Raw genomic sequence first — 22,597 nt, 5'->3', positions numbered from 1 at the left:
TTTTTATAATTCTTGTAATTATTATTAATTTATATTATTTTTTTATGAGTATGTTAAATTGGAATTGTTAGGTTAGAATTATGAATTAGTTAGATTATTAGAGTAAACAAATTTAATAATTAATTTTAATATTTATAACTAATATTATTTTAGTTATATAATTAAGATTATTAAAGTTTAATATTTAATATTAAGGTTTATAATTAGAGTAATATTATTTTATTAATAATTTTAGGATTTATAATTAATATTATTTATTGAATTGCATGTATAATTAGATTTGTTAATTTTTTTAATTGCATATATATTTATAATTCTTTGATACGTGTTGTTGGTATTGAGTTCGATAATGTTCGATCCTTGGCAATTGTTTCCCATTTGATATTTAATAAATGTATTTGTCTACAATTCCTCTAATTGTAATTTTTTTAAGGTTTAATTACCTTTTTCGTCCCTACATTTTTTGTCAATATTCAATTTAGTATAGTGGTTTCTAAAAAAATCAATTTGGTCCCTATTTTTTTTAAATGTATCCAAAATGGTCATTTATGTTAAGTCGTACCAAATGACGTTAAGAGGTACTTATGTGGCAGAAATGTGTGATTACGTGGACTATGAAGTAGGTGACACATCATTTTTTATAATTAGGGTTTGGGGCATGAGATTAGATCGAATCAATTGTGGTTTCACCATTCTTATTTAGGGGCTCGACCATGGTGGCAATGAAGGAAGTGCTTCCGAAATTTGAATTGTTCGTTTCCGCGATATGTACAGAGGGTCTGATAGACGATTTTGGATCCTTCATCGGCATCGACGACGACATGTACAGAGGGTGCTAGGTGGTCGACAGAAAGTACGAAAGGGTTTCTGGTGTGGGCGAAGGAGTTTATGGAAGATTACCCGAATGTCGTTGTTCTAGACTCGCAGGAATCAATCGAGAGGCTCCACAACCGAGTTTCGATGCTACAGGTTGCATTGGATTTGAAAATCAACGACCAGACCTAGACTGTCGGGATTCCGAAGCAGATTGTTATAAACGACGAAGCTGTTCGACCGGCGGATCTGGAAGCGGAAGGGGAGGAGTGGTTGGGGAGAGCGTGAGGTGCGTGAAGCGGAAGTCGTTGTCAGACGTGGGAGAGGAGGAGTTGATGAGGGTTTTGGAGGATTTATGGGCGTTTTCGCAGGTTTCAAATTTGGCAAGGGATGAAAGAATCAACTATAGGTATTATAAGACGATGCATTTGGATAATGTTGAGATGCCTACCCTGAGCTTCCTTACTTAGATAGCTCGGGAGTTGAGAGGTGTGATGAAGTTGAACCTGTTTAATTTCGATGTCATTAGGGATTCTGAACCTGTTTTTACTTACTTTTTTGTGTGATGGGTTGTGCAAGAAACATCAAAAGGGTCAGAGTGAGGAGTGTGTGAAAGATGCAATTAGGATTGTGAACGGTACTGGTTGTGGCGATAGGGATGAGGGTGTCATTGAAGTTTCTCTTTATTTGGAAGACAAAGAGAGTTCATTACAATTATGAAAATCTAGTATCTAGTGTTCAATGTATTTATCCTCCTAGTTCAACATCCTCCTCACATTCTTTTATAAACTATCAATTCCCAAATCACTGGTGTATTTAAATATTCCTCATAGGTGTTTCTCAACATACTTGAAGTTGTGTTTCAAAAAAAATATTATTGTTTAATGTTTTCTTTTTAAAATATTATATTTAAATTAATCAATTTAAATTGTTAATTTCAAGACAGTACACTTTAATTCCTATTACATATAAAAATTATTTATAAATATATTTAAAATCTTAATGGTGAACTTTATAAAATAAAATTATCTCCAGTTTTAAAATATTCAATAATATAAAAAAAATTATGATTTCAGATAATATTTAGTAATTAAAAATACAAAAGAAAAGTAGTTAAACAAAGAGATAGAGAAATCAGACAAAAAAAACCACAACCACCACATCGCCACGTCAGCATTTGATATTGACACGTCATCTCTCGATTCCACATCTCTCTGACACGTAAGCAACATTTAATGCTGTAAGGAGTAACTTAACGAAAATGACCAATTTGAATTGTTCAAATGGATAGTTTGGGAAGAACAATCACTTTTTATTTAATTCATTAGTATGTAACTTATAATCGATATGTCATATGTTTTACGTAATTTTGGTTTATAGTATTTTATATTATTCTTTAAGTACATATTTGATTGTGAAGATTTTGTGTTACCACTTTCATATCACCTGAAAATCAATACAAAATACTGCGGATTTAATTTTCTCAATTTTTTAACATATATAAAATAATATATAATATTTTTTTAAAAAAAAATAATATATTTTATATATTTGGCATGTTACAATTTTTTGTATACCTGTAAAAAAATTTGACAACCCCAAAATATTTCTTAATGATCTGCTATAGCGTGAAAACCTAATTTATGGTTTGCTTTCAATATGGTTGAGTAAGTTCTTTACTCTTCAAATGTTTTTTCTTTCTTTTTTTAATTTAATTTAATTTCTCATTTATTTTTATTTTGATTCCAAAGGGACCTGGTCAACGTGAGTGGGGGATATAGCTTTTTTGTGACAAACAACACTGACGTGAGATGGATGACGAGGAACATGTAAATGGGGACCAAGCACGTGGTAATCGTGGAAGAACATATATGACTATTATTAGATATGATATTAAAATAATGAAGAGTTAGAAATAATTTTATTTTTTTAAATTTCACGTTAAAATAAATACATTTTATAATATATAATTAGATGTAAACTTTATTTTATGAATGAATTTTATAAGGTTGAGATATGTTTGAATATATCATAACGAAACTTTGTTGAATTGATCAGATTACCCATTATTGAATCGTTATCGACCACCCGTTATATAGTCTCATATACAAGTTGATCGTCTCGATATAAATAGGTTGTGTTATTTCACGTTTCTAGTCATAAAACATATTTCATAATATATAAGTGGTGTAATCTCATCTTATAAATCAATTTTATAAGATTGAATTAGGTTTAAAATTCAATTTTTAATCATTTTCTTTAACTAAAATTATTATATTATTTAAATTTAAAAGTTTACTCTATATTTATATTTATACTCTTTTTTTTGTTAAAATTTATAATATTTTTTACATATTAATAAGTTTTCTTAAACCATCCATCACACCCAACCTCCACATGACCACAATATCATAAAAAGTATTGGACATTAATAAATGGGGGGATCCGTTGTCTCTATAAAATCTCATACTCAAATAAATAATATTTTTATGTATTTATTTGTTGATGAAGATAGTAAAGTTCAGTAAAATGAAGTTATTGATATATAGATAAATTTATTAAGGAAAAAATTATGATTTTTAAATTAAAATAAAAGAAGTGAAAGAATGTGTCACTAGAACAAGAGTGTTAAGTTCGATAGGATTTTGAAAAATAAAATAAAAATATTATTTGAAGGATCAAAGAAGGATATATTATATATAAAAAATAAAGGGATTTTAATTTCAACAATAGAAAGAGTTATTCTTTTAAAAAAATGAAAGAGAAGAAAAACTGTTTAATCTCTGATAACAACAAGATTTTTTCTACAAGATAATATGTGACAAATTTAATATATAAATAAGATTCATATATTATATTTTAGGTTTCAAAACAAGATATAAAACGTGGAAAAAATTACAGTGCCAACAGTGCACCACATGGTTTCTCCATCTAGAATTCACCTGTTCTTTTGTTCATACAATTTTTTAAGCATTCTTTCTTGGGACCATGGACTCTTATCCATGATGAATGGAAATAAGAGAATCTCTAGTTTGTTTTATTTTAGCTCTTTTGCATAGATTGATGAAAAAAAAGAAATATGTTATATAATATGGATGACAATATTAATAATTTAAAATAATAAATAATATTATTATTTTTTCATTTTATAATTAAATATAATGTTAATTATGATAATAGTATTATTATTATTATTACTATTAAAAGTCAATGTTAACAAACAAAAATTGATGTTAATTAGTTAATAGTCTCGTCTTTGTCTCGAATTTACGTTTGAGTCTAAAATCATTAACGTTAATTTATTAGTATTAATTTTTTAAGATTGAATCTAAATATATATTGATTTTTTTAATTAAATAAATTTACCATCAGTCAAGTCCATACTAATGTTTTTTAGTTTAAATTTTATTTAATTCAATATTGATTTAGTTGACGTAAAAAAATTGATGATAATAAAAATAATTTCAAAAAAATTTCTCATAAAATGTCTCATCTTTCAACAAAATAAAATATAAACAAAAAATTGTAGTGGATGAGGAGATGAATGTTGATGAAGGAGATGAATGTGAATGAAGTAGTTCATTGTGAATGAAGGAGATGTGAGTAGACGAAGGATATGTGTGTGTGGATGAAGGAAATGAGTGTGAGTGAATGAGATAAGTGTGGATGAAAGAGGTTAGTGTGAGAAGGTATATGAGTGTTAATGAAGGAGGTGAGTATGAAGATATTTATATAGAAAGTAAGAGATAAATTGTGAGAGAAAAAATTTGTTATCTTTAAATGAGTATTTTAAAAATAGTTAAGCAGACGATAGTTTAAATAAATATAAATACTAAAAATAAATAAAATTAGCGTCAACTACATTGACGCTAACCTTACTTATTTTAGTTAGAGTCACTTTAGTCGATGTTAGTCTGACATAACATAAATGATTTTACTTATTAAAAAAATTAAAAATAGTTAGTGTCATCATAGAGTTGACTAAGCCGACTCTAGTAGCGTTCAACATTAAGCGAACTCTTTTAGCATCAAATGAGCTGACATTAATCTCACACTAGCACAAATATTTATTTATTATTTTTATTACGTTTTTTATTAAAATAATTTTATGATAAAAAAAGACAATTTTGTAATTAATTTATGTGAATATCACACTTTTAACAATACTTCTAGGTCAATCATTGTTAAAAGTGGAGAAACAATGATTATTTCCATTATAATCATAGTTGAAAAGTTTGTAATTACTATTTTGTAATTAATTTAATATTGAAATAATAGACTTTTACAACTATTCTGGTTCAATAATCGTCGTTTGACCATTTTCAACGATAATTGTATAAATAATTGTTATAAAAAATCATGTTAAATATCTTTTCTTTCACTTTTTTTGGATAATTATTAATTTTTTTTATACAATTTTGAAGTTTTCAATGGTTCGCTGCGTTATGTCACTCATTATCACCATTGTGTCTCCATGAGAAGATGATAATGAAAAAAAAGAGTTGTGTTACTATTGTGGTGTGTTTGTTGCTACCTTTAACATGTTGCTACTACTGTACCTTTGCGAGAAAAAAAAGGATTATGTCTCTACAAGAAAAAAAAATAATTGTACTCATAGTCATTGTTGTCCCTTTGATTGAAGAAAAAGAAGAAAAAGGATTATGAATTTCATGTTGTCCAAAATGATATAGTCATTGTTGTCCCTTTGATTGAAGAAAAAGAAGAAAAAAGATTATGAATTTCATGTTGTCCAAAATGATGATGGTTTTAACTTTTAAGACAACTATTTTAAAATTATTGTTATAAGTTGTTTGTAATTATTGTTAAAAGTTTATTTTCTAATAGTTTATATTTAAGGTTTGAAATCAAAATTACAATTAAATTATTATGTTTTTTCATTTGGATCAAGTGTCTAATTATTTTTAAAATTTGGTATTGATTAATATCTTTTCAATTGTTTAGAAAATCTTCAATGTTTTTCATATAATTTTTTTTAATTTTAAAAGTATAATATTTTTTCTTTTATGGAAATTCTTGTTAAGAAGCTGTGTAACTCGTAGTATATATCTTCTCTTCTCTTTTATAATTGAAATTTGGTGGTCTTTTGTGTCACATTTACATCCAAGAATTTCAGTCGTTTTTTTTTTCTTGTATAACACGTTAATTGTTTTTAGAATAAGTAACACATTAATAGGTCACTCGATAAAAAAATGTTTAAAATTAATTATTCTTACCTAAATTGTGAAGATATTTTTAAACACTCATTAAAAAGAATTACAATCTGCATATTTTTTCTTATGCATATATAATTATGTTTAATATAAGGATTTTATTTATTGCATACACATTTTTATTCTATATAAAACCAAATTTTCTGACTTATTTATTTAATAAAATCTTTAATTTTATATTAAAACATAAAAGCAATATTTTTTTGGTAAACAATTTATACAAGTAGTTAATCAACATTTGTTACAAAATACTTTTATAGGATGATCATATCTTAACAACATAGAAATAAACACACTTTACAACTTAATAAATTAACATGTTAACTATATTTAATTTATTTTTTAATTTAAAATATTTTTATCAAGCATATGTATTTTACTTTTTTTTGTCACATAAATATTTTCCATGTTCTTATCTCTACCTAATTTTTTCACCACGTACTATATTGTAATAAATTACAAAATATTATTTTTGATACAAACAAAGAGAAGTTGTTTTCAGATAGCAAGGTCTCCCAAACCAGAACTTCTCAAGAAGATGTTTTTTGTTTCCTCCTCCAATATCAAAGTGCAAACTTGTTTGATTCTTCCTTTATAGATGTTATTACACAAGCAACCACGTGTGACCACTTTATTTCATTCGACAATTAACGTTGCTTAATGCTTATGAAACAATGATACTTAACCCAAGTGTTCATGTCGAACAAACTTTATTCAAAACTAAATTTTTTCGTTTGAAGAATTCTTTAATTCTGAAGCCATGACGAGTATCTTTTGCCTCTTCTCTGCCTTTGAACCTCCTTCTGCTTGGCTGCTCGAATAGGCTTCAAAGAATTCCTTGTTTTCCTTCTCCAACTCTTTCCACACTGCTCCACACCACATTCATGCACGTACACATGCCATGTACAAATAAGAGGATCAAAATTGCATTTAGTCCTCATAAAAATGACTACAATTATGTTTGTAAAAACATTATAATGATGTTAAATCATCCCAATTTCAAAGGTGTGTGCAGATCATAATTTATGATCTGTACGTAACATGTTATTGTTGGATTGGATTTATAACTAGGGCCCCATGAATATGCAGTATACGTGTTCAACAGTTTTTAAATAATTCTCATGTAGAAAAAGCACGCATGTGGAGTTACAGATCATTAGATGATTCACCAGTAGAGGTAATAACCGGTTTGATATTTGCATATTTGGAAAGAGCTTCCTTGCATTCTTCTTCGTTCATGTTGAATAGAATACACTCTTCTATCAGACGGTGCACCTATTATAATGACATCAAATAATATATAAACTTAGATTATTATCATTTAGAAATATGGTGTATATATAGTGGTTATGCATACTAAAAATACAAGATATATTTTTGTCAAAAACTATATACTTAGAAACACAAATGATGAGATTATTGTTATGAGTGAAGACTTTGTCAGGCAACAACAGTCGTAACACTGTGAATATGATTAGTCTAAGATCCACTGAACTCGAAAATATTCGCAGGAAAAGAAACACAGAAATGAGATGGAAGTTTTAAAATTCTTAGAAATTGATTAACACGCACCTGGTGGATATAAGCTGCTGAGGGTGAATCTTCCATGATGACCTTGAATATTCTATATACTGTGAAAGAAAAAGATCTGGAAGATGGTGGGATATGAGTTAGTACAATGAATTAAGATGAATATGGATCACATAGTCATAGATAATTAAGAAAGAGTTAGATACATTTTCTTGAATTGATTGGAAAAAGGAGGGAGAAGAGAAAAAGTTGAGAACATAACATACTAGAAAAGATGATCAAGAGAAAAACCATATGCAAATGATGAAATGGTTGGGTTTATATGGAAAGTCTTGAATGTGAAGACGTTGGGGATTCTAGAAACTCCCTAGAAATAACGGGGCTCTAAGGAGGGTTTTCCAAACCCTAGAAGTAAGTGGGGGTTGAGAAAACAAATATCATGGATCCAAATATCATTTTACTAATTGGTTTTGAAAAGTTGAGTTAGATTTAAAATTAATTTTTTAACATATTATATCAAATCATTTAGAGTTAGTTTATTATAGTAAATTAAACTTTGTTAGTTTATTAGATTATTATAGTAAAGTAAACTTTGTTAGTTTATTAATTCATATTAAAGATCTTACTTTAACTAAAAATATTATCAGCATCTATATATATTTTTACGTGAGATTTAAACTTAAAGTTTATTTTTTTAATAAAAAAAGTTAGCATTTCTATATATTTTTTGTTTTACAAGGAGTGAAAAATTGTGTTACGATTGTTCCTCATAAAAAAAAAGAAGAAAAATGTGTAATATAATAACTATGTTATTCATTCATTTATTATGGTTTTTTATGTGTGCTCTGTACACATGTAATTGGTTATGAGTAAGGTTGGATTGAAAGTGATCCAAAACGACAAAATCGTGTACAAGACAACCCAAAGAGTAACAAGTGCAATCATTTTTTATTTTATTTTTTTTACACAAAAATATATAAATATATAACGAAATATAAATTGTCATTAAAAATAAAACAAAATTAGATACTCTTATATCTTTTTAATGTAAACTTGATGTAATGTGGTCTTTAGAGTAACTGAAGGTGTTAATAATACAATGCACCTGTAAAAAAAATGTTAATACAATATATGTATATGTTTATAACTACTAAGAGGAATTAATGTAAGATGAAAAAGGGAGAGATAAAAACAATAAAATTTAAAAAAGCCAGTATAATCTATCATGAATTTAAATAAAATAAAATAAAATGATTTTTTTTTATATAAATTAAAATATAATTTTTGAGAGATTGATATAAAAACCTTGTTTAAATTGAAGATAAGGGAACAGAGAGACAGGGGCATATGAAAGGTTGGTCCAGTAATTGCGGCGGGACCCATGCAGAAGCAGAAGTGCTATTAACGTGCTTCTAAATAAGGAAGCTTTTCTGTGGTTAGGAAGTGCTTATACACTCAAGTCCCCAAGTTCCCGTGACAAGTGACCCTATTTTTCTTTTTCTCTATTTCACACTTAATCAAAGTTTAGAAAATAATAAAGCTAACCAATTCCAAGAATTTTTAATTAATAATTAATACAACTTTTTTGGTTTACTATCTTTTGAATTACTGATTTTAATCCTACTTTTTAAATTCTCTATTTTAGATATTTACTTACCAAAATCACGAATTGACAAAAAGAAGAAGACCAAAATTGTATTTTAACCAAAGATATATGTGTACCATTAAATTATATATTACCTCCATTAATGCTAAAAATATTTTTTAAGCCGAAGAATAGTTGATAAGGATAATGTTTAGAAGAGTATATAATTATTTTTATTCTATAAATATGGCATGTTAAAATTTTAAATTACTTAATTACTTGCTTAGCCTTGTTTTAAAAAATATTTATATTTTAAAACATTTTTTTTAATCCCCTGCCTCCTTCTCTTTTTTGTTTTTTCTCTCTATTTCTTTTTTCTTTGTCTTCTTCTGTGATTTTTCACACCTCATCCTTTTTCAAATCTTATCATATCTTCTTGTAGTAGATTAGGAGTAAGAGATGATTCATATTCGAATAAATTTTTAAATAAGGTAAGTTTTATGTTTAAGATTTTTTGTTTTTTTGTTTTATGGTTTGATTATAAATTCTGGTGGGGTTAGTTGAGAAAAGTGGTTTTCTTAATTTGGTTAGCTTCATATTGAAATTTGATTATGTTTAGATACCTTTATCTGAATTTCTAGTTTTTGAGTGGTTCTTTTGTTTGAACTTAAACTCCCTTGAAATAAGAAATTACAATCAAGAAAATTTATTTATATTTTTGATAAAATATTGAAAAATTAATATAGTATGTTAAAGTATAAAGTTTGTTACACTGAATTTTGATTATGGTTTTGATGAGTTTGATTAAGATTGAATTGAAATGATTGAAGGATGATGTTTGAACAATTGGATTAATCATTTTAAACTGTTTAAAAGTTCTATTATTATAATGTTTTTGAAAAGATCCTTGAAAACACATTTGATTACGTTTATGAGATTGATTTTCTGATATTTTCGTTCAAGCAAGTCAATTCTCGCTTAAGCGAAAATAGTCCTGTAAAATATTACTTTTAGCCATGTTTTTGCTTTAACAAAGAAATCTTCACTCAAGTGAAAACAACCCTGAAAATCAATCATCTCAATCAAATTTTCACTCAAACTAAAATATTTAACTCTAGCAAGCCATTCTCGCTTAAACTAAAATATTATCAATCAAGCTAAAAAAGAAATTAAAAAAAAATCTTTTCTTTTGTCTTGCCTCTTCAATCAATGGATTAGAATTGTATATTTAAATGTGAAATGAATATTAAGTTGTAAAGTTAATTGATTTTGTGTTTTTATTTAAATAAGTTATACTATATTATATTATGATACTTGCTAAGATTGATGAAATTTGTATGATTTTGTGGTTACACTTCTGAAATGAAATGTGAAATATTGTTTGATTTGTTTATTAAGTATTGATACCTAAGTTGTAACAAATATCACATTACTTCATTGATGATCAAAGTTAGATAGACTAAAATATCAGGTGGTGAGAAGTCAAAGGAGATGTTCCAGCAAACCGTGACATATGTAAATGCACGACTTGAATTGTATTGAACTTACCGTGATACCATGATTATTGAATTTGCTTGTAAATCTAAGTATTGAATTGGATGAAATATTAGTATTATGTTAAGACATACTTAATATGGGTCTTCCAGAAGTTGTCAGTCGAAATTCTACTATGTCCTTGATTAAAAAGCCACAACATGATGTACAGACAACCTTCTGCCGATGATGTACAATTTGTACATGAAGAAGCCTCCCAAATCAACACTTGGTAACTGGTCCACTAGGTTGAACACATTGTAAAGAACAAAAAATAAGGAGTCCCACCAACATTGAAAGGTAGTTGTAAAATTTAATGCACTTGCCAAGAGCTCATCATTGCCACCAACAATTCTAATGTGATCCACAAGAGGATATGAGAAAGATCATCCCTTCATCAAGAATATTAGGAATTCACCTCTCTTGGGTTGAAACTTCAATCATTGAGAAGTATAATGGGTTATAGATCATGGAAATCTCATCTTAACTAAAATGAAACACATTTTATAATATATAGATAACTAAAATTAAACATATTTTATAATATATAAGTGAGAGTAAATAACATATTTTAAACTGAAATTATAAAGTTGTGTTAGATTTAAAGTCTACTTCTTAATACCTCTAGAGCATATTAGAGCAAACAAAACAAAAGTCAACCTCTATAAATGAGTGCAAATATCGTCTTTTAAATCGGTTTTGTTAGACTTAAATTTCACTTCTTAATATCGCTAGAGCATATTAGAGCAAACAAAACACAAGTCAACCTTACATAAATTAAAAATAAGAACATCTCATAATATATAAGTGGGTGCAAACATCATCTTTTAAATCAGTTTTATAAGGTTGTGTTAAACTTAAAATCCACTTTTTAATACTTCTAGAGCATATTATAACAAACAAAACACAGGTCAACCTTTATAAGTGCATGCAACATCACCTTTTAAACCGGTTTTGCAAAGGAAGAAATATTAAGAAGTAAATTATAAATTTAACTCAAGATTGCAAATTTAGTTTATAAAATAAAATTTACATATATATATACTACTATATGAAATATTCTTATGGTTTACATTGAATCTCAAAAAGAACTTTGCAATATTATTGCCAACAAACTTAATTGACTTTTCATACTTTTGTCACAAAGTTCAAAGCTCAATTTGCAGGAAGTTGACCTCATGTTACAACTTTGTTAGCATTGGAAAACCTAAAGTAGGGGAGTTTGAAAGCCCTTCGTAGGTTTATGGAACAATTTGTTGAGGTATCCCTCAATATACATGAGAGTACTATTAGTCCATGCATGGTTCATTTTTTAGTGCATGGGTCCAGGTGCTTCTTTGGAAGAGAAGAAAGAATGGGATTGTGATGTGGTGATATTGTTTTAGTTTTTATTATTTATTTTCAGTATTTAATTCTTGTTTTAAACTTTGAAATGTGTTTCCCATAAATGTGCTAATGATTTAAGGGATTGAAATTTTTTACAACGTAACATCACTTTCTTTTCAAACATAACAATTGAACTTTTTTTCTTCTCCCTTTTTCTTATTACTTTTATTTATTTATTTTTGTATAAAGAAACATGTATATTATTTAATTAGTTAAATATGATTATGATTATACGAACCATTCTCTTTTCATTAGAATTTTATATAGATTATTTTATATAATTGTATATACACTACTTTTATATACTAAAGATTTTTATATATTAAAAAATATATATAATTAGTCACATCATCTTATATATATTTTTTATTAATTAAAATATTATGATACAAATAAACTATAGTTCTTTTACTATTACACTTCTTCCTGTACACTTAAATAAATTTCAGGTATATAATTATGTCATCTTATATTTTATTAAAATTATTTTAATAAGTAAATTAAAAGTTAAATTATTTAAAATATATGCACTACAAACTATAAGAAAATCATAAAATAGAAATCAAATTAGATAAAAAATAATTAGTTTCTATAGTGACTAAATTAGAAACCATTTTAAAAATTAAAAAAAATTGTTTTTTAAAATAGTTTCTATTATTTTCAAATAGTTTCTAAATTGGTATCTAATTAACAATCAAGATTTTTGCTACCAAATTTAAAATCAAAATAATTAGTAGTTAAAACTTGGTTGTTAATTAGATACTAATTTATAAACCAAAAGAATTTTTAGTTTTTAAAATAATTTCTAATTTTTAGTTTTTAGCAACTAATTATTTTTTGTCTCTACAATTAGTGATGTATAATAAGCGTCATTTTATATTTTATTATTTAAAAATTACTTTAAATAAATTAAAAACAATTAATCATTTAAAATATTAGACACACATCATTTATTTATATTTTAATATTTTTTGTTTTAAAGTTCATTTTACTAAATAAACTCAAAAATAAATGATTCAAAATATATGTATGATCAATCCCATCATCTTATATTTAAAATTTAATATGAAGTCTTTCAAAAATAAAATAATTCAAATACGATAAATTTTATATTAAATATTTTTCGTATACAAAAATTCATGCAACAATTTACAATATTAATCATAGTTTACACTATTTTTTGTTTTTTACATTGACTTGTAAAAATACTAAGTATAATTATTATATTATTTTATACTCTAATTAGCGTGAATTATAAAAAAATATATAAAATTTAAGTAAAACTACCGAGAAGTATTAAAACTTTAAAACTAAAATATCAACTCTCAAATCATTTTGTAAAGAATTAAGTAAACTCTGATGTTTTTATTGTAAATAGTAATACGAATGATCACAGTTAATTCTGTTCGAATTCAAATACAATTTTTCAAAAAAAATTATTTGGTTTTGTTTAATTTTTTGAGAAAATAAATATTTTATAACCACACTCACATTTAATTAAAGATAAACTATCTTAAGACGTTGGTACTTGAGAGATTTATTTCTTGTTCGGCTGTGATTCCGATTGCCACAAATAGTATTTACTAAAAAAACAATTAATACATGACAATTTTTTTTATAATATTGTGTTCCGATCTTAAATTTGAAAGAACATTTGAAGTATTTGTCCGTTTTAAAAATCAGCACCCCATTACAATTTTATATTTTAAAAGTGTCTTAGTGAGTTGAAAAAAAATATAATCATTTATCATTTCAAAAAATGTAAGAGTATATAATACTAAAATATATTATAATATAAAAAAATTCTCATATAATATATAATTGGAACAATACATAAACTAATATTAAAAATAGTAATAAATCTTAACCAATAATTTTGAAACCAAAATAATATATTTAAATTAAACATAATTTTAATGTTTAATATTTACAAAGTTATTAAAATTCATTCTGCATGCATCTCAAAAGGTTGGATAAGCCACATTTTCTTCATTTCACATGCGTACTGCACCATCCCAACCTTAAGTGTGAAAAAGCAAAAATACAAAAAAAATTACACTTTTCTTAATCACTGACAATACTAATATGTGTCAATAACTATACTAAACACAAGAAAACCATAGATACTAATATGTATTATCAGCCTCCCCGCTCCAATTAAGATTCGCCCACTGATTAAAAACAATTAAATATGGTTTTAGTTTGTTTAAAATATATTAATTTTGATTGTTATATATTTTTTGTTTTAATTTTTATAAAATTAAAAAAATTGGTTCTAATATTAACATTATGTAACACTCTACGATTTTAATTTGTTAAACTATCACAAAAATGTTAGAAACTAAAATTAGTAAAATTTTAAAATGATAAAAATACATAAAATATTTTACATAGGTTAAAACTAAAATGTATACATTTTATAAATGTTAAAACAAAGAAATTCAATTTTTACAAGAAAAAAGGGTAATTTCTTACAAAGATTAAATTAAGATTTTTTTTATAATAATTATTTTTTAAAAAAAAATCTTCACATTTTTGCTTTTCAAAGTTGCCTTACATTTTCTCACAATTCTAAAAACAGGATAAGTCATACATATAACACTTGTGTTTTTATCAAAATTCTTAAAATATGTGACGACATATAACACTCTTTTTTATTATATAGTCCTGTAACACTTGAAGGCTTTATGATTTGAACCAATGCACAATTTTTATTTATTTATTAAAGGCAACTAATTTTAAAGTGGTGATATCAATTACAAATTTTATACTTTTTAAAACAAACCCATGTCGGAATTTTAAGTGTGACTTATTTACGCATAGTGATACTATAAAATACCACATATCCAATATTTATAATTAATTCATAATTCATGTATTTTTATAATTGAAACTAAATTCATCCCAAAATTTTAAAATACGCGCTACTTGCATTTAAAAATACGAGTTCTATTTTTATCAACAACATCTTATAAATATTTTTTTTTTAAAATGGAAGTAATTCTGATTTTGTTTTTTCAAGTTTATAATCGAAGAAAAATAATATTTTAGTTCTTTAATATTAAATAAAAAAAACATTTCTTTTGAGTGTATAATTTAAGATTTACGATTTAACTTCTGAAGTTTAGAAGTAAGAGTTCAAAATTTAAAATTTAAAACTATTTTTTATTTCTTAAAATTTTGTATTTAACTACTAAATACTATTTTTTATTTTAGTTTCAAAATTTAATAGTTCATGAAATTGTCTCAAATTTGAAAAGTGAAAACATAATTAAACAAATTATTTTTAACTTTATGGAACAAAAGGTTCAAGGAACCAATGGTTTTAGAGTTTGGAAAGAAGAGTTTGAATTTTAGATCCTACCGCTGCTGAGTATTAATCACATAACGGCTATCCCGGCCTAGATATACTCTCAAGTAGCCGTTGCCAAAGCAACACAACACTTCATTCACACCACACTTCGTTTTTTTTCAAACTCCTCTCACTTCAAAAACACCAAAACCACGCTGAAAGCATAATCACAAAAAGGTTCCCCTTTCCACCAACACTCTTTTCTCAGATTCTCCGATCAAGTGAGTTCTCTCCTTAATTTCGCATGTTCATACTGAATCGATACAAAGATTGGAATCTGTTTTCAATTTTTATATTATATACTCTCTTTTTTTTTCATTGTGGGCTTCCTTTGATTTAGGGTTCGTAATTGTAAAGCGAGAAAATGATGCCGTTGACGCCTGATACATCCAACAAGAAAGTTGGGTCCGGTATGACGGCTTCTCCGTCGCCGTTTCTCACACCTCGCCCTGAACGACGCCGTCCTGATTCACGAGGTTCTGATCGGTGCCTCAACCGTCAGGACAAGGACAAAGAGACTAACGTCCAAGTTTTGCTTCGATGCAGGTTTCAATTTTACTTCATGACGAGCTGAAGCTATAAAACGGACCCAGCTTTTTCATTAAATTTTGAATAATTGTTTGTTTATTCATAATATCAGGCCATTTAGTGAAGATGAGCTCAGATCCAACGTTCCCAGGGTGGTGACATGTAATGAAAACAAAAGGGAAGTCACTGTTATGCAGACTCTTGCTAACAAGCAAGTAGATAGAGTTTTCACCTTTGATAAGGTAGGGCTATATGAATCTAAAGACCATTTACAAGTAATAATAATAATAATAATAACTTTTATACAATTTTTTAGTTAACATTTTTCTAATTTACATTTCTAAAGGTTTTTGGACCTAAAGCACAGCAAAGATCAATATACGAACAAGCAATTGCCCCAATTGTGAATGAAGTTCTCGATGGTTTCAATTGCACTGTTTTCGCGTATGGACAGACAGGTACCGGCAAAACTTATACAATGGAAGGTGGCATGAGAAAGAAGGTATTTACAAAATTGTCACTCATTATGTAGCAATGTGTAATTTTTTGTTCACAGAAAGTGCGTCAGTGTCATTAAATGAGATTGTTTTATACAGGGTGGTGATTTACCTGCTGAGGCTGGCGTAATTCCCAGAGCAGTGCGTCACATTTTTGATATTTTGGAAGCACAGAATGCCGACTATAACATGAAAGTGACATTCCTTGAGCTTTATAATGAAGAGATAACCGATTTGTTGTCCCCAGACGAGAATTCTAGGCCTACAGAGGAAAAACAGAAGAAACCTATAACCCTTATGGAAGATGGAAAGGGCTGTGTGTTTGTGAGAGGCCTTGAAGAAGAATCAGTTTACAGCGTCAATGAAATTTACACTCTATTGGAACGAGGAGCGTCCAAAAGGCGCACTGCAGAAACTTTGCTCAACAAGAGAAGCAGGTCCTTTTTTTTTATTGAAGTTGCAGATGAAATTCATGTTTGTAGAAGTATGTCTTGCTTAATGAAATGTTATTTGGTGCAGCCGCTCTCATTCAGTCTTCACCATCACTGTTTATGTAAAGGAAACAGTGATTGGTGACGAGGAGTTGATTAAGTGTGGCAAGCTCAATCTTGTTGATTTGGCAGGATCAGAAAATATAATGCGTTCAGGAGCTCGTGAGGTAAAAGCAAAATTTCTACTTGACTCTATTTTTAGTGACTAATTGTTGTTGGTAGTTTGTCATTTGGTCAAATTACATTAAAATCAAATATAGCTAATTTGATACATCATCTTACTCTGAACTTGCTTTTTGATTATTTAACTTTTAAATGATTATGACTCATTAATTATAGTTGTAAGATTACAGTGGTTCAAGAAATTATTTTTCTACTGATTGTTCATGGTCTCCTTTTCTTTTTTCTGGATTTTTGTTATATGAAGCCTGCTTGGGATCTATTTTTGGATTGACAATAAGTTTGCACCCATATTATTTTATAATATGCATTTACAATCATGATATATTAACATGCTGAGTAATAAAATTACAGGGGCGCGCTAGAGAAGCAGGGGAGATAAACAAGAGCTTACTCACCCTGGGACGTGTCATAAATGCACTCGTGGAACATTCTGCTCATGTTCCTTACAGGTTCATGTTAACATAATGTTCAATTATTATTGTTTAATTAAAATTTGAGAACGTTTTGCCTTATTATCGTCATGTTCGTTGTTTCAGAGACAGCAAGCTTACAAGGATTTTGCGAGACTCCTTAGGAGGGAAAACAAAGACATGCATAATTGCTACTATTTCTCCTTCTGCTTATTGTATGGATGAAACACTAAGTACACTAGACTATGCTAGTCGTGCAAAAAGCATAAAGAATAAGCCTGAGGTCTGTTGCCACTGCTATTATTGTCCTTTACATACAATTCTTCTAATAGCAGTTTTAAAGCTTTGTGTGTTTTTTAATAGGCAAACCAAAAGGTTTCAAAGGCTGTTTTGCTGAAAGACTTATACATAGAAATTGAGAGGATGAAAGAAGGTACGTTCACCACCATTGTTTAAGTTTAGGAATGTAGAGAGTATTTTGTATCTCATTTTTGTCTATATGAATAACTAATGCAGATATTCGAGCAGCAAGGGAAAAGAACGGTGTATATATTTCTCATGAAAGATTTGCCAAGGAAGAAACAGAAAAGAAGGTCTTATATTTATTTTCAAAAGCCATAATGTTACAATAATACTATTAGGAAGTTTGCGAATGATGGCAACATAGAGAAAAACAAACCCTTGCTTCAAAATTTGATGTTAATATTCATATAACTGAAGAATTGTGCTTATGTCTTTTCCTGCTATACTGCAGTTTCTGATTGAAAACTATATATTTTTCATGATATTTGTTTCAATTCCTCTAGTCTAATTTTTCTTATAACCTCCTCATTCAGGAAAGGAACGAGAAGATAGAGCAATTAGAGAATGACCTTAGCCTAAGTGAAAAGGTACTCCCTGACATTTCTTTGGTTGACATTTCCATTATTGTCTATGGAGAAGTTTGTCCATAAGTTAATTCTTTTTTATTTATTTTGCAGCAAGTGGAGAGCTTCCGTGAGCTCTATTTAACAGAGCAAGAGCAGAAACTGGATTTGGAAAGCGAGCTTAAGGATTGCAAGGTTCTCTAAGTACCTAGAATGTTTTCCTTCAGAAATTATCCTTGAAAAATATTGTCTCTCAATTTAAATTTACTCTCTCAGGGAAATTTGGAAAAAACCAGAAGCACCTTACATGATCTCCAAGAGAATTACAAGCAAGTAGTTTCAACCTTGAAGGAGAAGGAATACACCATTTCCAAGCTAATGAAGTCAGGTAATTCAATCGATGGTTATGGTGGCAGATTTATTTTGTTTTTATTCAATTCACTCTGTGATTTGCTTTACTTTGTTGTAAACAGAAACTGCCTTGATTGATCGTGCAAAGGAAATGTGCGCTGATCTAAAGAATGCATCGGATGATATTAATTCACTGTCCTCAAATTTGGGTATGTTTTAATCTATCAAGATTTAAAATGCTTCCATAAGAACTCAACTTCATCACACGTGAAAAATGTAATTAATGTGCTCCTTATTTTTAGAAATTGATATGTTTCTGAATGGAACTATCAATAGCAACTATTAATTTGAAAATAATGATGCACCCTTTCCGGGAGTAGGAATGCGATGTGTTTGTGCATCTTCTAAATGTTTTATTTTCCTTCAATCTGTGGTATTAATGTATTTTTATTTTTTTTGCAGATCACAAAGAAAGATTGGAGGCAGAAAATCAAAAAATAATTTCGAATTTTGGGTCTCTCCTAAATGAGAGCTTAAAGGACTTGCAGACGACCATTATGGGATCTGTTTCTCAACAACAGAAACAACTTAGAAGCATGGAAGACCATGTCAGCTCCTATCTTGCCAGTAAAAGTGATGTAAGAAAAACGAAAACGTCTAGCATTTGTAAATTATGTTGCCACGTGTCCACCGTAGTTGATTTATGATAATATTTTTTTCAGGCTGCACAAACTCTAGAATCAAGGATCAAGAAAATGACGGGAATTTACAGTTCAGGGGTAGAAACCCTGAAGGAGCTAACTAATACACTGCACATGAAAGCTTCATCGGATATGGAACTGATACAATCTAAAGTGTCATCGCAAACATTGGCAGTTGAAAATGTAACAATGCAGACATATTAGTTGATTATTCTTAAATTTCAACATTCATTGAGGGATTATCAGCTAATTGTTAGTTCTATGCTCCTATCTAAAGTTGATTACTCTGTGCCTCCGTACAGTTTCTTGCCACTGCTGTTTCTGAAGCCAAGGATGTTATATGCAACATCCAGAATTCTATTGATGAGCAAAAACAGCTGATAGTATTCTCCCTTCAACAACAAGAGCAAGTACGTTTTTTTGTAACTATTCTTTTGGTTACGTTTATTTTTTTGTATAAAAACATTAGAGCTATAGTTTTAATCATGCATTGACAACTTCACGGACCAATGTAGGGATTACAACAAAGTATTACTTCAGCACGAGTAGTTTCAGAGGCAGCTACAAACTTTTTTGATGACATTCATCTACGTTCTTCAAGAGTCAAGAAAATTCTTGAAGAAAATCAAAATGAGAGGTTCGAGCAGTTAGCCAACTTTGAGAAGAAGTTTAAGGTATGCGGATATTTAGCCACTTGTACACCCCGATCTCTAAAGTCATACTCATGGTTGGTTTTTTCCTTTAAACCTGAAACAGGAGGAGGTTGAGAGAGAGGAGGTGCAGGCCTTGGAGAACATTGCTGCGATATTGGCAACCTTGACATCTAATAAGACTGCTATGGTCAGCCGAGTGCAATATTGTTTCAATTCCTTAGTGTTGTATCTGTTGTATTAATTAAGTACAGGATCACTGACTTCTTAAGAATATGTATTAGGTCTCAGAGGCATCAAGAAATATTAAGGACACGAGCATGCAACAGTCTAAGAGATTACAGCTGGAGATGCTCAACATGCAGCAAGTTTCAAAAGATGGTACAAAGGAAGTTAGTCGGTATGTAGAGAATGTGAAAAATAATTTTGTGGAGCAAATATTCTCAGCCAGTGATATTAAAGCTACCATGGAGAATTGCCTCCTGGAGTGGTGAGCTTTCTTAATTTTTCTTACAAACACAGTTTTTTACTTATACCATTTAAGTACAAAACTATAAAACTGTGCCAGTGATTTGAATGAGTTTTGCTAAAAATAGCCGAAATTTCAAACTTGTATATTTTTATAATGTTATGCAGCTCAAAGACAGTGGAGTGTTCTGGGAAGCAGTGGGAAAGTGCCAACACGTCCTCCTGTAATCTCCTCAAGAACAATCTTGCGGAGATACAATCTACAGTGAAGTAAGTTTTGCTAGTTAATGTCTCAGACTTGATCTTAATGAGCCACAGGAAGTTAAAACTTATAATGTCAACTTTTATTAATGCATGACAGGGAAAACATCTTGTCAAATCATGCTCTAAACCAAGAATTTGTGTCTGCATCATTATCTATGGATTCAGATTATGACGCAGTAACACGCACCGTGCTGGCAGATGTAAATGGTAAATTCAAGTCCTTACATTTATATTTTATTCCCATTCTTCGTTTATATCTCAAATTGGACCGAGTCAAACAAACTTGCATTACTCCAGGTGCACTGATTCTGGACCATGAGAATAAGAAGGCAATCGATTCCATGACCACAAGCTGGTTGGAGCAGCTTAACTCATTGCAAGATAAGCATGGCAAAGATGTATCAAATATTCATGTTCAAGCAGAAAAAAACCTGGTTAAAGACTACTTGGTACATATTATCTTAGGGTCATATTTTGTTTTCTTTGTGGAGTTTTTGCGAAACTCTTTAGTTACTATATTATGTATCTTGTGAAAAAAAATTTAAAGCTTGTTTTGTCTTCATGAAAAGGTTGATGAGAATGAAAGATCTCAGAAAAGAATTATATCAGTTCCCAGCCCGGCTTCCTTTGAGGAGATGAGGACACTGATCACAGAAGACAAGTGCACTGAGAACCCTCCAAAATTGATTCATGCAGAAAGCAAAATCTCACGTCTGGGGGGAGCATCTCCAAATCGAACTCCTTTTGCAGACGTGAATTCAGTCAATTGATAATAGTTAGAAAGTTATATGAGAATGAAACTCCACAAAGTTCATCACTTGATGAGCACTCTCTAACATGTACCCACCCGTGGAGACCAAGGTTGTAAGCTTGTAATCGACGCTAGGGTAACTATTTGAATATTCCTATTTAGTTGAGGTGTGTGCTTCTGCACGCAAATTTGTTTGTATTAGTTTTGTATTTCTCAAGTTTCCTATAATCAAATTGAATTTTTCCAAGCACAAAAACTGTTATACAAGTCTTTTGTATTTCACTGTTTTTCAAAATCTGCAGCTCCTTTTCCTTTGTGAAGTGTGAACCAAACTTCACTCCGCGTGAATCCCACGTTGCTTCTCTCTCTCCCTGCCTCCCTTCAAAGCATGTTCCAACACTGATCTTTCTTCCATTCTAGAAATGTGAACTGCTTTTCAACACAAACATCGGATCTAACCGGCGGCTACATGCAAAACTAACAAACAAAATCATGTTTTTTTCTATCCCATTTGATGAAGTCCGTTTTTTTACACCAAATTCGCAGACGGTGTTGAATGAAGACTGAAAATTCTAAGTAACATGCACGAGCGTTTACACAAAACCAACTTTCTTATCAGGAGATCAAACAACATATGTCTAAAATATCACTATTAACTTTGCTTAAACAATTTTATTTAACTTTTTTATTTTTTAATATCTCTTACATTAAACAAACAAACAATACAAATTAAAATATATTTTAAACATTTTTTTTATAATTTTGTAATTACAATATTTAACAATAAGTTAATTTTTTTTTTAAATATGAATACATGTGACAATAAGTGTTTTCATTAGTAGTAATATAATTGTCATTCGATTTACTCGATTATTATATTAAACAATTAGAAATATTTTTTCAGATATTAAATATTATAATATATTTATAAAAAAATTAAAATTAGAAAAAATATTTGAAATTACAGAATTGAACATAAGAACGTATTTTTTTATTAGATTAAATGA

General features: G+C 28.6%; 2 protein-coding genes across 4 annotated transcripts; one reads left to right on the top strand and one right to left on the bottom strand.

Annotated features, from left to right (window-relative positions):
* Nucleotides 1–6,432: 6,432 nt before the first annotated feature.
* On the bottom strand, nt 6,433–7,957 carry LOC137828521 (uncharacterized). Of its 3 annotated transcripts, none has more exons than XM_068635130.1 (4): nt 7,781–7,866; nt 7,617–7,692; nt 7,214–7,319; nt 6,433–6,910 (listed from the first exon to the last, which is right to left on the bottom strand). In XM_068635130.1, exons 1-4 carry the CDS (start codon nt 7,831–7,833, stop codon nt 6,765–6,767), a joined length of 381 nt encoding a protein of 126 aa, XP_068491231.1. In that variant the 5' UTR covers nt 7,834–7,866; the 3' UTR covers nt 6,433–6,764. The 3 variants fall into 3 exon arrangements, with proteins under 3 accessions (XP_068491231.1, XP_068491230.1, XP_068491229.1); XM_068635129.1 differs by having other exon boundaries at nt 6,435–6,910; nt 7,841–7,957; XM_068635128.1 differs by having other exon boundaries at nt 6,641–6,910; nt 7,617–7,784.
* A 7,442-nt stretch (nt 7,958–15,399) lies between these two features.
* On the top strand, nt 15,400–21,867 carry LOC137829515 (kinesin-like protein KIN-5B). The gene is made up of 24 exons (XM_068636326.1): nt 15,400–15,651; nt 15,771–15,976; nt 16,071–16,200; nt 16,305–16,460; nt 16,555–16,892; nt 16,975–17,113; nt 17,481–17,578; nt 17,666–17,822; nt 17,903–17,972; nt 18,056–18,132; nt 18,376–18,429; nt 18,520–18,600; nt 18,682–18,793; nt 18,879–18,965; nt 19,219–19,394; nt 19,479–19,640; nt 19,760–19,867; nt 19,973–20,131; nt 20,214–20,297; nt 20,392–20,597; nt 20,744–20,845; nt 20,937–21,046; nt 21,137–21,288; nt 21,409–21,867. Exons 2-24 carry the CDS (start codon nt 15,795–15,797, stop codon nt 21,607–21,609), a joined length of 3,141 nt encoding a protein of 1,046 aa, XP_068492427.1. The 5' UTR covers nt 15,400–15,651; nt 15,771–15,794; the 3' UTR covers nt 21,610–21,867.
* Nucleotides 21,868–22,597: the final 730 nt, after the last annotated feature.

The sequence above is a fragment of the Phaseolus vulgaris genome, chromosome 7 (genome assembly GCF_000499845.2).
Source record: "Phaseolus vulgaris cultivar G19833 chromosome 7, P. vulgaris v2.0, whole genome shotgun sequence".
NCBI classification, from domain to species: Eukaryota; Viridiplantae; Streptophyta; class Magnoliopsida; order Fabales; family Fabaceae; genus Phaseolus; species Phaseolus vulgaris.
The sequence above is the reverse complement of the archived record's forward strand: the minus strand, read 5'-3'. Positions and strand labels throughout refer to the sequence as shown.